Genomic DNA, 16888 nt, shown 5'->3' with positions numbered 1-16888 from the left:
CTGGGTCCATGTTTGTTGTGCTGAGCATAGGGGGACAGAGTGCTCACCACAAACAAGGCGCGAGGCCGCGGTGGGAATTTGATATAACACTAACCCACAGCCATGTGGGCGCGTCTGGAGTGTAGATTGGTCGAGGTTGTCGGGTCAGGTAGGAGAGGCCAGGATGGTTAGTAATCCTTGCCGAGGTCGGTATTGTAGAGTAGCAGATCGTAGGAGGTACTTAGCCATGGTCTGGATTGGAGAGAGGCGGATCATCGTGGTACTTTGCCGAGCTCAGTATTGGAGATGAGCGGATCGTCGAGGAGCTAGCCGGGGTCGGGATGGAGAGATGCGGATGGTCGCACGTAGCCGAGGTCAGGAGAACAGAAGAGCAGATTCCCGTAGCTAAGGTCAGGAGCAAGGATCTAGAAGCACGACAGACTGTGGAGGCAAGACAGCAGTGAACACTTCGCTAGTAGGAAAGTTTATGCTCAGCCGATGAACCAGTGAAACGGCTGAGCATATAAGACAAACAGGAACCAATGAGGACAAGGCAAGAGGAGGCACGTCAGGAACGCCTGCTGCGATTGGTTGACGAAGTGCAGGAGACAGATGTGGGAGGGCTTATAGGCGGAGGCTGGTGACGTGGTACCTGCATGCGTAGAGCACGCGTCCCGCACGTATGTGATGTGCCGATGACGCCCCCGCGTGGACGCAACCCGGAGGCGGGATCAGAGGGCTTGGTATAAACTTCCTCACATGATGCGCACGTGTAGTCCGACGGCTGATAGATGGCCCAGGTGAAGCGCCGCAGGAGGCAGGGGAAGCGGAGCACCTGATCGCGGGCTGAGATAAGCAGGGGGCGCGCTGAACGTAACTGGACTCACGGATCCTTACAAAAAGACACTTACCAAAGTGTATGCAATTGTTGTTTTTTTTGGCTTAAGTTTTAAGTTTTGTGCAGTGCTTGAAAACTAGATTGCAAAATCCATGGGAAGCATACTTCCACTGGGTGGAGCGCTAGTCTAACAAATGTTATTGATTTCTCATTAGTCTCTTACAGTATGCTCTTGTTAGCGCATAGGGATGGCTTTTTTTAAAGAACGCCTTTAACATAATACAGTGTTTTGCTTTAGAGCTGTCATATCAGTTTATCATGGCTAATTCAAACATTGTATCAAACTCTTTAAAGGTTATGATACATGCAGTTTGCTAAGGAAGCCATTGAAAACTGTTCATTCCCATAGTGAGTAACCACAAGCAACATTTCATCTGAATTAGACTTCAAATAGGCCATTCAAGAGAGTCTGAGAAAAAGCTTCAGTTATTATTTAAAAGAAGTGTTGTTTATGCTGATGGCATACAGTATGGCATACAGTATGTACAGTAGCTCCTTATAGATCAATTCCATTGCAAATTTTCTATATTATAAGTACAATATCCAGTTACTGTATATTAACAGCCTCAATATCTAAAAGAGATGTATTTGAGGCTGATATTTGAAAGATAATTTGTTTGATTTTGGAGAAACAATGAACTCTTGCTGGTGTTCAAGTTATCCGTTCATTTTGTTTTAGATGATTTAAAATACATTTTCTAGGCAAGTACTGTAAATAAACGAATAGATTTCATAAGAATGTTACACCCTTTTAATTAAATGTGGCCCTATAAAGTGTAAAACGTGTACATACCTATAGAACTATAAAATTAAATATACAATAAATAATAATAATAATAATATAAAATAAAGAGTCAGCATGAAGCCATCTTGAATATATTTTGCCATTTGTGACAAAGAACTAAATAACCACTCTGGTTTCTGTTTCTTCTGGAACTGCACAAGCATGTTCTCTTCTCCCTTATACATATTCTTCTTCCACATCCCTATTGTCCTGGATCCTATGCTGCAGCCCCAGCAAGGACAACTTTATGCTGTTTATACTGTAGCTCCACTCTTCTGCCACACATACCTTCCCATTACTAGTATCCATGGATGCATCTTACTGTACTACTAAACTAAGAGCATGAAGAAAAGTATGCCTGTGACTGACAAGTCAAGTTTTATATGTCCAAACAGCTTCTGGGTGAAGAGATGGAATTTCCATCAGATCTTCTTCAGTATGACTGATTGCCAATAGCATAAGATGAAGAAATAAAAGGACCAAAATGAAGGGTGGCAAGTAAAAGAGCACAAGCTATGAGAGGAAGCGGGCCCCCAAGAAGGATTTTGCCTTGAATCCGAGAAATTAGGGACTAGAGAAGCAATAGCTTTGATTTATACTAAATTAATAAGTTCAGTGAATCTTGTATCTTTCTATATATAATTTAACATTTTACATTGTTTTGTTTAGTGTATTTTATTATCTTAGAGGTGAGAGACCTGATTCTGCTGTATGTACCCTGAAGCAGGTGATTGCACTTAAGTGTCAGTATTCTGAGATTGGCTGCTTTGAAGTATATAGAATCAGGTCATATAGTAGGTCTTGGTATAGCTGGTAAATTTGTATAACTGTAGAGAACCATATATACATTATATCAAAAATCCCAGACTTTATTCATCTTCAGGATTTATGTATCAAGTACTGTCAAAGGCATTTCCTATTGCATTTTCTAATATTAATGTATTATGGTAATATGCTCTAATTTTACTGCATGTACATCAGCTTGTGTTTTTAGTAGTGCGAGTAAAAGATGTTGGGGAACAGTTATAGTTATTATAATGGGGTGCAGTAAATTATGTGTTACAGTATATTATCCCCCCCCCTTCGCCTAACTTCTAAACCTTATTGACTAGTAATCTGTAAGAATCATGAAATATGGTTAACCATTTGACCCAGTCTCTCTTTTTTTTTACTTTATGTTGAACATTTTCATAAATGATAAAGGTGAAAGGGGATAGATACAAAAAAAATTACTTGGGATGAATAAAGTGAAGAAGAGTGGGTCATGGTACAATTCATATACATTTCTATTTGATCAAAAAATCACAATTCAGATAAAATACATTTACATACAGTATTTACATGATCAAATTCTGATATATTGTGAAGGTTCTCAAAGGAGCCAAATCTTTTGACCCAGTGTCAAACAGAAAAGGGTGCAGTATGTCAAAGCAAATATCACCTGTCACAGGTTCTCTTTTCGTACTACATCTGTATGTTCCATCCTGGTGATGTACTTATTTAAGCGAGGATCTGTCACAATATTTTGTAAATGGCTACTTGCCCTGTTTTATCCTTTCATTGTAGTTTCCTATGGCCGACATTACTTCTATTACAAGTAAGTTAAGGACTATTGGAGAATCAAAATCCAGAGAAATCAAGTGTCTCTTCGTAGCCAATGACCCTAGAAACAACAATGAGATGGCATATGAAACTTTCAGGTATGAAATGGAGAAGTAATTGAGAAGTACTGTACATTTGTAAAGAAAAGATAATTCCTCCCATTCATCACCTTTGTATTTCACCCATTGAGTTTATATGATGTAATGCAAATGATGTATATGAGTAATGCAAAAGAGACCTGGTAAAGAACAATACTAGAATCATGAAAATGGTAGTATACAGTATTTGTAAAGAGGAAGTGCTGTTCCTTTGTAAATGGTTGCTATATCAATCTAAAGAAGCTTAATACATTAAAACTCTTTAGAAAGGGCATAAAGAGGGGGGGGGGAGGAAATAAAATGCAGTAGGTATTATCTAATACTACACAACTGATGTATTAAGAAAAACACATAAGATTTTGAATATATCCCCGGGAAGAAATTTCCATTTCAGGCAGACAAGACTGTAATATAGTATATTTATTCTCTTATACAGTGCTGCCAATAGATTTTTGCAGGCACATTGAGTCCCTGCCATTAAATGTTTACAATCTAATTTGTGGTACATGGGGCATGGAGATTAGGTGACTTGCCTAAGGTCAGAGATAGAGCTGATACTGAGATTTGAACCAGACTCACTCAGTTTAAGGGCAGTAACATTACCACTAATATATTCCTCCAGCTTACTGTATATACTTTGGAGCTTACTAATGTGGCCAAGCAGGAGAGATAAGAAATATCAGCATGAGGCCAGAGTACATTCATTAACAGTTTTTACAATGCATCATAATACCGACTTTATTTTTTCTACGTTTTATCTTTAACTTTTTAACCAGGCAAATAGCAGATTACTGGCTGTCTCATCTGCCCTGTTAACAGTAGCAGTTACAGTATTTCATTTGAATTAGCAAACATGCCACATTTAGACATATTCGTATTTTTATCTCTTCACATTTAATGTATATATACGGTAGCTTTATTTAGATTGTGCCCACAGTGTACAGTACTTAACGCTTTACAAAAGAGACCATGCAATACAAGGGAATTATAATACAATAAGTGCAACAAACAAAATTAGACAATAGGAAGGGAAATCCCAGCCCCAGAGATACAGTAGTATAATCTACATTTGGTTACAGAAAACATGTGAGTGAGTTAGTGCAGTAGATGGCAGTGGTTGGCCACAATTGTTAATAGGAGCGACTGTGGGGCAATAGCCTTGGGTCTAGGTCTAGGGTCTAGGGCTTGGGTCTAGGGCTCTAGGCTATTGAAATGTTTCATTTAGAAGTTGCTTCGCGTATACCGACTGTAAGGGATTTCTACAGGTAGGGGCAGTGATGGTAAAACAAAGTTTAAGACGAGAGAACAGTAGAGGTGAAAGGGTTAGAAATAATTAGAAATCAAAGCTGATATGTAGGGAGGAGCAGAGAGCTTTCAAGGTGAGGACATAACTTTGTAGGTGATCAATAACTTGAGGAGAAGCCAGGAGAGTGATCTAAGGACGGGCTAGGACATTTGGTCACGCCCATTTCGCTGTGAACAAATGACCACTGGCGCTTAGCCGCGATTCACCCCACCGCTGGGACACTCCTGCCACCGGCCGCTTCACCGCTAAGGGAAGTGACAAATCTTACCCTACGTCCCCCTAATGTTAACCTCTAATACTAACACTACCCCCTAACCTAAAACCCTTAATCACTTACCCTAAAACTCTTAACCCTAAGCCCTTATTCTAACCGCTAAAATCCCTTAAATTAACCCCCTACCCTAACCACTAAAATTCCTAAAGTTAACCCCCGACTGTAACCACTAAAACCCTTAAAGTTAACCCCCTACCCTAACCGCTGAAACCTCTAAAGTTAACCCCCTTCCCTAACTGCTATAACCCCTAAAGATAACCCCCTACCTTACCCCTAAAACTTACTTTCTCGTCAAAGTGGCCAGCAGCGGAGTGTCCCACTGCAGATAAATCGCCCATTCCGATCGAAGGAGGAGATGAGCAGGGACTTTTCTGGGAGAAAATAAAATTATTCTAGCAGCAGAATTTTGGACAGATTGCAAAAGAGAAAGTTGTGAGGCAGGGAAGTCTGTTAGTAGAATGTTACAATAATCCAGACAAGAGAGGATAAGGGCGTGTATTATAGTTTTACGAGTAGATTGACAGAGGAAAGGACAGATCTTGGCAATCTTACGGAGGAAGAAGGGACCCATTTTAGCCATGGCGTGAATGTGACTGGAGAAGGAAAGGGAGGAATCAAATGTCACACTTAGACAACATGTTTTTGCGACTGGATAGATGGTAGTACTGTTTACTGTGATTGAATAAGGGGATATTTGGTCAGGTTTAGGAGAAACTATGAATAGCTCAGTTTTAGACATATTATGTATAAGGAGGCGAATCATCATCCACGAGGATATAGCCAGGAGGCAATCACAGACTTGGGACTGAGTTTCAGGTGTGAGGTTAGGGGTGGTATAAATATATCTGCGTATCATCTGTATAGAGATGATACCTAAGGCCAAAAGAGTTGATAAGTCACCAAGTGAATGTGTGTACAGAGAGAAAAGGAGAGGTCTCAGGACAGACAGCTCAACAGAAGACGAAGACATGTTAGCAACAGAGACAGAAAATATGCGATGCGAGAGGTATGATGAGAACCAGCATGCAGCTTGGTTACGGATACCAATAGAGTGTAGAATATGAAGAAGTAGAGAGTGATCAACTGTATTGAAGGCAGCAGAGAGATAGAGTAGGATATGTTGGGAAAAATTACCTTGGGACTTTGCTTCATTGAGATCATTAGCCCATTAGCCCATTAAGTGAGGACAGTCTCCGTTGAGTGCGCTGTATGAAAGACAGATTGTAAAGGGCCCAGGAGGATATGGGAAAAAAAAAAAGATCTTACGGGAGAACACGGGACATTCTAGCAGTCTAAAGGCAAATTATGCATATAGTTCTTGGTGCAAATGGTGCAGCATTTGTAACTGAAGTACATCAGCCTCTGTCTGCTCATTTAATGTATTATATTGATAGGGTTATGGCCAACAGGTTTGTTAGCTCTATAATAATATATTGGCTGTTGTGCAGCACGTTAGTGCTTTTTTGTGAGATTCAGGAAGAAATTGAATGGAATGCCTTGTGCAATAATTCATCAATTAAGTACTTAAACCACTCAAACATTTTACCATTTTGAAGTTTAAATCAGGAATCTATGGGCGTTGAATGTGTCGTACAGTATACTGTATAAAGGTAATGCTAATGCATTTGTCATCTCTTGCACCCATTACATTATGTGTAACCACACATAACATACTGTACTGTACCACTGTACATATTGTATCACCTTTAGTAGCAGAAAAGGCAGGAGCTGCTGCACTTGCCTCTTCCCGATTTGTACAACCTCTCTATTTAGGAGACTGTGCTGATATGTTTAATCTATCAAAATGATCTATTAAACCATGAGCTGAAATCATCATTAGTTTTTTTTTTATATATTCACAGCTGCACTTCCTAAGAGTTTGAGTTAGAGTCTGTGTTTATTGTATGACACATATCCCTTGACATTTAATGTACAGTATATGTCAGAAAAAGTCATCACTTCAATATCTTTGACCACCTAGCAACACTTGCACCAAGAACTATCTGCATAATTTGCTGGTTAAAATTCAGTCTGTTCATTCTTCTTTTTTTACTACGTTGGTGAACAATAAACAGACACATATTTACCCTTTCAATTTCTTATTCAACTTCAGTTGTAAGCCTATGATTTGATGTAGCAAAGAGAGAGTTTTTCATAAGTGAAATTAAAGTGTGCGGAGCTTTTGAAACCTTGCAAGTCTCTTCTTTGTACTTGTACACGTGAAAAAGAAACTTTTTCTGTACGCTATAATTTCATTTATGAAAAACGTTCTTGTTAATTCATCAAAAGCAATTACAGCCAGCAACAAACCAATACTTCTCCAGAACCAATATACTAGCACTTTAAATTTACCAATATATAAAAGCGGCGTAAACTTGCAATTTTTATGAAATGGTAGATCAACCAAGTCAAGATAACTGCACAAACATATTAGAGAAGGAGAGAGCGAGATAAATGTCACATAAGTTGTCAGCTGTGGCTTTGGTGACATGCGAACCAACAATAGTTTCTTATAAAAAAGAACCGGTATGTGATACAAATATTTGGCCGGGTCATTTCTTCTTTTCAGGTTGGCAATGCAGCTCTCTTGCATAGCTCTCACATTCTTCTTTAACAAACCATTGTATGGTTATTCTAAATTCAGCTTGGCTCAGTTACAAAGGCAGTTTCGTCTTTTAAGTATCCAACTTTCTTTTTCTGTCCTTTGTTGTCATCATCAAAGGTCTCTGTGCCTCTCATTGTGTTGTGCTCATATATCAGGATAAGAAAAAGTAGTGTACAGTATGATGTGGAAGTGAACATAATGTTCTATGCAATTTGGATTTAGATTGATAAACATATGCAATATACATATTTGAAGTTTAAAATGAGAAACCTGCTTTATTAGAAAGCAAAACTGAGTGCTTTCATATATTTTCAATTCTATAAAGCATTTTCTTTGTGAACTCTTTAAATAGTTGAAGATACTAACTCAGTGGCCCAAAAATGTTTTTTAACCTTCTCTAAACATTACTACTTTGACAAAGGGCTATCTTGCTGGTAACTCTTGCTGAGAGCTCTAGAATATTCATCACACATAATCAAAGTGTCAGGTCTGGCAAGATTTTGTGTGTTTATTTCTTTAACATCCTTAGTCACTTTACTGAAAAGCAATTAAGCAACTAAAGAAATTGACCTTTGTGTGGCTTTAAGTGTATATATGTATATATAATCTATCATTAAACAGAACATTGTGTTCTTTTAAGGGGGTGGATATTTGTCCTTGCTACATAAACTGCTTTATATCTCTGCCTGGTTGCCTTGGTATTAAAAAAAAACCTTTAAAGAGTTATTGAATATTTGTTCTTATTAAAGTTAGTGTATAGCTGTTCTTTATATGTATTATACCTTGTTCGGAGTGATTAAATACAGTAGAACAATAGAAGAAAGTAAGGAAGGCATTGCTGGCATACATATGATAATAGAAAGAGGGCCTTTGTTATTAGTTGGGGATTATGAAATTGAGTCTTCACATACAGTATCAGAGCGCATTTACAGTAGTTTCATCATAACTTTGGCCAGGATTCACTAAACTCCTTAAGTGAATTTAATATTGCACCCAATAAAAAAACAGAACGTGTTTTTAACGCATAAACATCACCTTAATCACTAAGAATAAGTTACTGGTTTACCAGGTATGATATTAAATAGCTTTGCTGTAAATAATGCTGCCATTACAAAAATAAGCGTTATCTATCGCTAGTGATGCAGTTGTGGGCTGGAAAATCCCAGTCTTCTACCACAGGGTAATGAAATAGGATTTATTACAATACTATACAGCAAAAATATTTAACACCTTTAATGCACCACGGTACCAATGCCACTTTGGAATGTAAGAGGGGGTAGTTAAGTCTAGGAATATATTAATCCCTTAATGGATTTTGTAGCGGCAGATTTCAAAATCCGACAACCCTAGGCACAGCTGTTGCGGCCAGCTCCTTACCTGCCGCCCCCCTTCTCCTTCTGAACCACAGCATCAAATGATGCCACGGACGTCACCAATGTGACGTGGCATGGTGTCACATTGCCATGGTAATGCAACATCATGACATCATTTGACTTTGCGATGCCGCGTTCAACGAGACACGTCACGTTGGTGACGTCCGCAGCGTCATTTGACCCTGTAGTTCAGAATGAGGAGGGTGGCATGTAAGGAGCCGGCTGCAACAGATAAAATGACTTCCCATCAGGTCCAATAGGCCCGAGAGCGTGACAAAAGTATATGGGGGCGGACATTTTTGCCGGCTCCAAATTTTGCCATCCTAGGCCCGCACCTAATGGGAAATCCGCTACTGTAGATTTTAGTAGCCAGCTAGTCATGAATAGCGTATTATTGACTGCCCATCTGGGCTACTATGGGGTTATGCTGCTAAAACCGTGACTATGTATGGTGCTTTCTCTCTTCTTTTTTTGACATGTATTTCAATTAGCAGCGAGTAGTTGAATAGGTGTTATATAATTATTATTTTCTTTTTTTTGTTAAATAATTAATTATTCATTCTTTTAATTGCAGAAATTGTGCAATTTTTGGAACAAACAGTAATGTTGTTTTCACTCTATTCATAGGAATCTGCTGGTGACTGTTTCAGACGGAAAACTTACTGAGCATGAGATCATGACTATAGGACGTTACTACAGCATAAGAGAGAAGCCAGAAGTTGATTTAGGCTTCCTGATTGCTGTAGCCCAAGAACAACTGAAGAAAAAATCATTTGAGAACTTCAACAAACTCTCTGATGCCTTTGTGTACAATGACCGTGACAGGTAAAACAAATGTATTGCATATTCTTGCGTTGGGATTTATAGAGATTATTTGCTACAATATATTAAGGTCCCTATTCAAAAGGCTGTGACATTGCTTCCCTGTGCTGAAGACGAGTTTTGCTCCAAATGAATTGAACTAAAATATTCTCTGTCACCGAGTTTTGCTCCAAATGAACTGAACTAAAATATTCTCTGTCACAGGGAAACGGCTTCACAGCATACTGTATTGAATAAGGGAATAGAATAAGGGACTAAAACTTTAAAAGGGAAACATTCCGCCAAATTATAGGATATATTGAACGTTTACATCTTTCACAGGACGTTAGTTTCCCAAAAGTCAGAATCAAGATATTTATTGGATTAGAAATAATACTTTTATTTTATTATTACAGTACTTACAAACAAGTATTCTGTTACGATTAACTACATTAGTTGCTTTTTTATTTTGTTATAAAAGACAATTATAAGACTGCAGCCTGCGTTGGGTGGTTAGCCATTGGGCCCTCCAATGATCACTTGAAATAGCTTCCTGCTTTGCTCCTTACGCCCCCTTGCCACAGCAGCAGCTTCCTCCCTCCCCTCCTCCTTTAACAACCCTTTTGTTCTAGGGTGGGTCCTCTTTTTTTCAGGCATAACCCGTACATACACAGAGGCCAAAGTCTAGTCCCATCCCAACTCGTTGCATCAGTCCTCCATTTTCCATAGGCCGACACACAACATGAATTAAAATGTCAAATGTCTGCATTTCATTGTTTGCAGGAAGGGCTTGCTTTCTTTCCAAGAAACTAAAACAATTTGCAAAGCCTTCAGGATACCTTTGGCAGATGATCTTCTTCAAGTGATAATAGCCAAGTAAGTTGCAGTCATTTAAATATGGCTTCACAATATGAATCATGTGTTCTTTATCTTATAAGAAAGATCTGAATCCCTGACTTTTTATGTAATTAATACCAACCAAAAGTATTTTATGTAATATTTTATTAGTATTAAATCACTACAAATTATCATGAATAAGAAATATACAACATCTATGGGGATACAAAGGCATGCATTGAATGGCTCACAGCCTAAGATTTTTTAATTAAATGTAAATGTAAAAGGTATTTCAGTGCTTGGGAGATAATGGTTGTGTACTGTATGTGACATAAAGTAGTTGTAGGGTGTATAATGTAATGTAAGCCCTTTAGTGCAAGAAGGGTCAGAAATGCACTGTAATGCATTGCTGCATCTTTGGCATTAATTGGGTTAAATAACTATTTTACTAAGACAAGGTAGGGTTGATTGTTGTATACAAAGGCAAGGGTTCCAGGCAATGCCTATCTATACTTTCAGATGTTAGAGGCATGGTTAGAGAAATGAGGCATTGAGAAAAATGTATTGTAGAATTCAGTAAAGAAAAGGCAGAGTGATAATGTCGGCATGTTTACATTTGTTGGTGCTCACAATATATGCAGTCATAATATTCCAGACATTACGCAGGGAAATATAGCACAAATAAAGTAAATAGATAGCGATGAGGAATTGGCAAAAAGAATGATGATACAAGTTTGAGGTAAGAGGATAAAACATTATGGTAAAGGGAAGGATATCAAACATTACAGGTTGGTCAGCTGTATCAAAAACAGCAATAGTTAATGAAATGTAAATAGGTATGTTTAACAAGTAAATTATAAAGGATTTCCTAAAGATAAGAAAAACTAAATGTAACATTGCATATGCGCACCAATAATATGGAGTCCTGTGTGCCTTGAGGGTCACCTCCAATATTTGTTCAAATAAACAGCTAAAGAGATCAGGCTTTCTGAAGAGTGCACTTCAAATGTAAAAAAAACACGAATGTTGATTAAACAGGACAGATGTTGTCCTGTAATCCAGTGGTTAGAGATCATTTTCATGTTTTAAAATAAACCGTTTCTGGTTACACACATTAAACAGATTTTGATTTTAATTAAGATATCTCACTTAATAAATCTGTGACTTGATTTAAAATAAAGTACGAAAAAGCTAGCTAGATTTGGTTAGTGGGTACATTCTAATTCAGAAATGTTTGGGTAACTTCGTCAAATGAAAATACCCTACAGAACCTGTACATATTGAGAAAGACAAGTATTAATTTTCATGACCTTTGTACCTAATAGAAGTAGTTGTGCTCTGTTATAGTGTTAAATATACCATAGCATTCAAAGTATTTTTACGTAAGATAAATAATCAGTGAATGAGAGGGTATTGCTGTTTCAGCCATTAATTGTCTATATTTAGATAAAGAAGCTACCTTTTGTTTTGTAATATGCCTTTACACAGTTTAGCCATATGAATTTGACATTTAAGTGATACATTTGTTTTGCAGTGTTTCTAATGTACATATGATATCATTAATGTTTGTGAGTGGGAAATGTATACATAGCCACCTTAATTTTATACAATTCACCACATATTTTTTTAAAGGGAGTAAAGAAGATATATTTACCTAAATACTATATATAAATCGAAGGGCTATGGAGAACATCAGTTTTATACTGCAATTTAAAATGGAAGTATAATAATACCTTCATATAATACAAGTAGTTGTTCAAAACAGATTATTTTGTTTTATACCATATTTAAATATTGTTTGTCCCCTGTTGAATAAATGCTCAGCATTTTACTTATTTATAACAATTTAAAAAAAATAATGAAACAATACCTATCCTGCCTAAATTTATCATACAGAATCAGAATATTATGGAAAAATAATCCTGCATTTGGCCCTGTTGTTTCCCCTAATTTTGCCGCTGTTTGTTTTAATAGAGAATAAAAAATAGCTAGTGCATAGCTCAGTATAATGTACTGAATCTCCATGAGACTGAGGAATCTAATGACTGGAACGTTTGCAAATAACTACTACTACATAAATCCCATCCTTGACATTTTTAGAAAATTGTACTGCGAAGATAAATGAAATGCAACATGCTTACAAGTGCACTTTGGTGCATAGTAAGCAAAAAAAAAAAAAAAAAAGCATAATTAAGAACTGGTAAATATTAATGTATATGTGGACAGTTCATGTTCAGTAAACTGTAACTATTCAAATAGGAATAATGCTTAAACTGAACGTAACATTCTTACTTGCACAGTCTAAATTAAGTTGCACTTTTCATTCAAAGTGTGTAATATGGAACTACAAACTTGCAAAATTTTTTGCATTTCACAAAAATATGAGTTTTGCCAGTGCCACATGTACTAATGTTACTGTCATGACAAAATAAGTCTGCTTTAAGTAAAATTACTTTGTGTCCATTAAGTACAGTATATAAAAAACATGTGATATTAAAAAGGCAACAAAAAATAATATACAGGTACAGTAGATAGAATTAGATGATTTACACATACAAATGCACAAAGGACTTCCAGCAGTGTAATAAACTCACCATGTCAACAGACGTAACTAAATATATGCAGTAAGCAAAAAATGCTTATTGAATAACTGCACATTTTTCACATATGGTTTTCGTTTGTGCAGTTTTGGAGATTCTGAACTGAATCAGATAACTTAAAAACATGAAATTGTAAACCTTGTCTTGCCAATATTTATTGGTCTCAACATTGGGTCAAAGCCAACATCTACAGTAAACTATTTATTTTTCTGTACTTATTCAAACTGCAGTGATTTAATTTGTATCCTAAATACATTTTCTAATTTTCTTTGCAAAGGTATGAAGAAAATAGTCAAATTAACTATGTGAAACTGGTAGCTGGCCTTAACTGGCGAGAAAATCAGATTCCTGCATACGAGACAACACCAATTAAGGTAAAATCAAGAGAGCTTAAAATAATGAACCAGGCAACACTATAGACATACAATGACATAACAATCACAAATCAAGTGTTGTAATTTTCAGACAAGTACAGGACTTCAAATTGCACGTCATAGATTGTATTATAATTAGTTTTATCTTTCCCATTTTCTGTCTTCCCAATTGCACTTTATTCATATTGTCCCTCGAAGGATTAGTACAGTAGCTATAATTATTTGGACTTATTTAGAACACTTCATCTATTCTAGGTTTCAGTGTACTCTTTCTCTTTTTGTTTCTCTTTCCTATCATCTCCTTATCCCTGTCTCTTGCTTTTTCAAAAGTTATGAAGGTTATGCATATAGCTCCCAAAATGTACTTTGCCGTATATTAGATTTCTAATAATCTTTATTGCTTCTATTACAAATGTAAGAAACATGTTAATAAGGTTTTCTACATTGGATGCAGATCAATTGCCCAGATAGAATGTTTGATGAACTGAAGAAGCAGGACCTGTTCAATTGTGATATGTTTGTTATGTGAATCCTCCTTAACGGCTCCTCAGAACACACAAATGTTTCTCACTATAACAATTTAATGGCAAAACACTGTTTTGAGTTGAAATAGTATCATTAAACTCTGGGTGTCATAATAAAGGTAAAATATGGGAAAACATTTATAAATGTTGCTAATACAGATATATCATCATACGTGAGAGTACATTTTAATATTCCAAACAATTGGACTTTGGGGTGATATATAAATGATAACAGTATAGTTCAGAAATAATTATACATTTTGAAATGAGTAAGAATTATTTTGCTTATTTTTTATATGCAATTTTGAACTGCCACATTGTGGCTTTAGCATTCATTTTCAGCAGATCAGTCCATGTAATAAACACTTTAACTGTTTGCTTTGAACTTATTTTGCATCAGCTTTAATGGTATTAAAATCCTCATTATGCTAATTAGCAAAAATGGGGCAATACCAGGATGAAAAAAAGACTAAACCTTCACTGTAGATATATTAAAAGGCAAATGGAGGTGCTATAGTCATAGGGAAATCATTGTATCTACATAAAGAGTGGCTTTTTTTATTATTTCAGAAATTGTGTATATTTTTCTTTTTTAAATGTTTGAAATTAAAAAAAATGTTTTTCATTAGGAGGGCACCCACTCAAATCCACTCTTTTCTGTTGGTACCTGTAATGACATTGCTTTACTGCGACTTGACATACAGTACTGTACTGTATATAATTTGTCTTTCAGCAAGGACATCATTTATGAATCCTAGAAAATTTGACTTTCAAACTCATGACCCATAGAACCTCTATTAATATAGTTTAGTTTTCAAATATGTATTAGAGAAAGTTACAGACATTTTGCATTTAATAAGCCTAATATGCTATAAGAAGTCTTAATAGACCATTTGGAGTCTTGGTAGAAAATATAAATACGGTAAGCAGTTATGAACGAAGGCAATTCATTCTATTCTTAGGAAATGATTGTGGCAACTGATGTCACCAGTTTTAGGTTTCCCTAAACTATTATTGACCTGTCACAAGCTAAACAGAATACTTTTAAATGCATGTAAAGAAGTTAGCAGAATTAAGTAAAGTAGTTCATACCTCTAACGTAACTGCCTAAATGTGCTCAACACCACAAAACAGTAGTTTGATTAGCTAACAGCTATTACATTTGGAGTTAAATGTATTAAAAAAACACATTGTTGATAAAAAGCTTAGTTCTTCATGTTTGTTTTTAAATAAGTGTACAATTGAGTTTCATATTACCGACGCACCACCAGCAAAAGTCATAAGGGCAAAAAACGAATTATTTTATCAATCTAACTGTGATTACATTATTGGATTGCTCTATTGCCAAATTCAATTTTCCTACTGTATGTTGAAAGTTTATAAACACACCTATGTTATATTCTGAGGATATTGAAGAATTCTGAGGTCTTCATCATGGCTCTTGTTTATATCATCATTTCCTTTTTGTGTGTTCCCCCACACTGGCTCCTTTTGCTCTCTACTAGCAATTTGTGCCTATGCTGTTCAATAGACTTCCAGTATCGCTCCGTTTCTCCTTCTCAAATGTCATCAGCTTACTAGTGCTCTTGTGGAAAGTGTTGGCATAAGCGACATGAAGCTCTAGTGTGGCATTTTACTCAACTGTCATTTAATATTTTCACTTTTAAAACATACAGTACATGGATTGATCAGTCATTTTTTTTATTTTTACCTGAGAAATAAAATAATAAGCTGTGGTCTCTTCAATTGAAAGCAGACACCATGCCATAAAATTAAAATGTAGTATGCGCTGGGTATATATCTAAATAAATGGACTCAAAAGAATTGAAATTAAATTCCCAAAGTCAACGCGATAATGATGCATGTGAAGGACTGATATAAAGTTGAATCAAAACACAGTCGAAACATTTGGTTTAATTATGACCAGGTGGAATTTTTGTGAACATAGTTTTTAACTACCGTTTTGTCTTTCTTAGTATGATGTTGAGTGGAGTGGACAGGCTACAACTCATGCAGTAAAAAGTGTCAACTATCTACTTCTTCTGGAAGACATGTTTGGCCTGCAAGAATGAATTGAAGAGGACTTCAGGGACTTGGTCCCTTTTAGCATGCATTTCCAATACTTTCCATGTAACAAGTTTTACAATAAAGAAGACATACAAATCTAAGAAAAATAATAGACTGCATGGATTGCTAGTGAAATGAAAAATAAATGACATTAGATGTAGATTATGCTGTGTTTGCTATTTTTACCTTTTAAATCTGCAAAACAAAAACAGTCAACAACTTTTGGCTTTAAAATTGGTTTTTATAAAATGTTTTGAAATAAAATAAACTTTGTAGTTTCCAGCAGTTTGGCACACTAATGCATAGCACATTTTTACACTTTCTAACATTTGAACCTCAGCGTAGTTCTCATATTTCTAGACAATTTTCTGCTCTGATACATAATAACAAAAGTAAAAAATGTAACCCATGTACTTTGCACAGTGGATGTTTTTGTCACTTTTCTACCCATGTTTGCAATCACTACCAGCTTCACAATGCAGATTCAGTGACCAAACGCAAACTGATGAATCCCAAAGGATAAAACAGCTGCCTTTTAGAGCGTTCACTGATTCTGTACTTCCTGTCCCAGGCTTGTCTGTCCAAGCTGTGTAACGCAGTAAGGAAAGACTTTAGGGAATCCATGTGTACAACGGATAGGTATTTGAAAGTTACAGTATATGCCTAGTGAGCGCTTATTTGCATGTCACTACCCAGAATCGTTGTTTATAGCTTAACCACTGCATGATGTAGAGGTGGGGTCTTGTGTAAAAAAAAAATCATTATT

At 36.2% G+C, this 16888-nt stretch overlaps 1 protein-coding gene across 1 annotated transcript in view; it reads left to right on the top strand.

Annotated features, from left to right (window-relative positions):
- Positions 1 to 16282, top strand: part of EFHC2 (EF-hand domain containing 2) — a 173552-nt gene extending 157270 nt beyond the window's left edge. The window contains exons 11-15 of the mRNA XM_075589734.1: positions 3228 to 3361; positions 9547 to 9744; positions 10504 to 10596; positions 13435 to 13531; positions 16032 to 16282. Of these exons, the coding sequence (XP_075445849.1) occupies positions 3228 to 3361; positions 9547 to 9744; positions 10504 to 10596; positions 13435 to 13531; positions 16032 to 16127 (618 nt within the window). The 3' untranslated portion in view covers positions 16128 to 16282. The remainder of the gene's footprint in view (positions 1 to 3227; positions 3362 to 9546; positions 9745 to 10503; positions 10597 to 13434; positions 13532 to 16031) is intronic.
- Positions 16283 to 16888: the final 606 nt, after the last annotated feature.

This window comes from Ascaphus truei, chromosome 3 (genome assembly GCF_040206685.1).
Source record: "Ascaphus truei isolate aAscTru1 chromosome 3, aAscTru1.hap1, whole genome shotgun sequence".
Classification (NCBI taxonomy): domain Eukaryota; kingdom Metazoa; phylum Chordata; class Amphibia; order Anura; family Ascaphidae; genus Ascaphus; species Ascaphus truei.
This window is presented reverse-complemented; position numbering and strand designations above follow the sequence as displayed.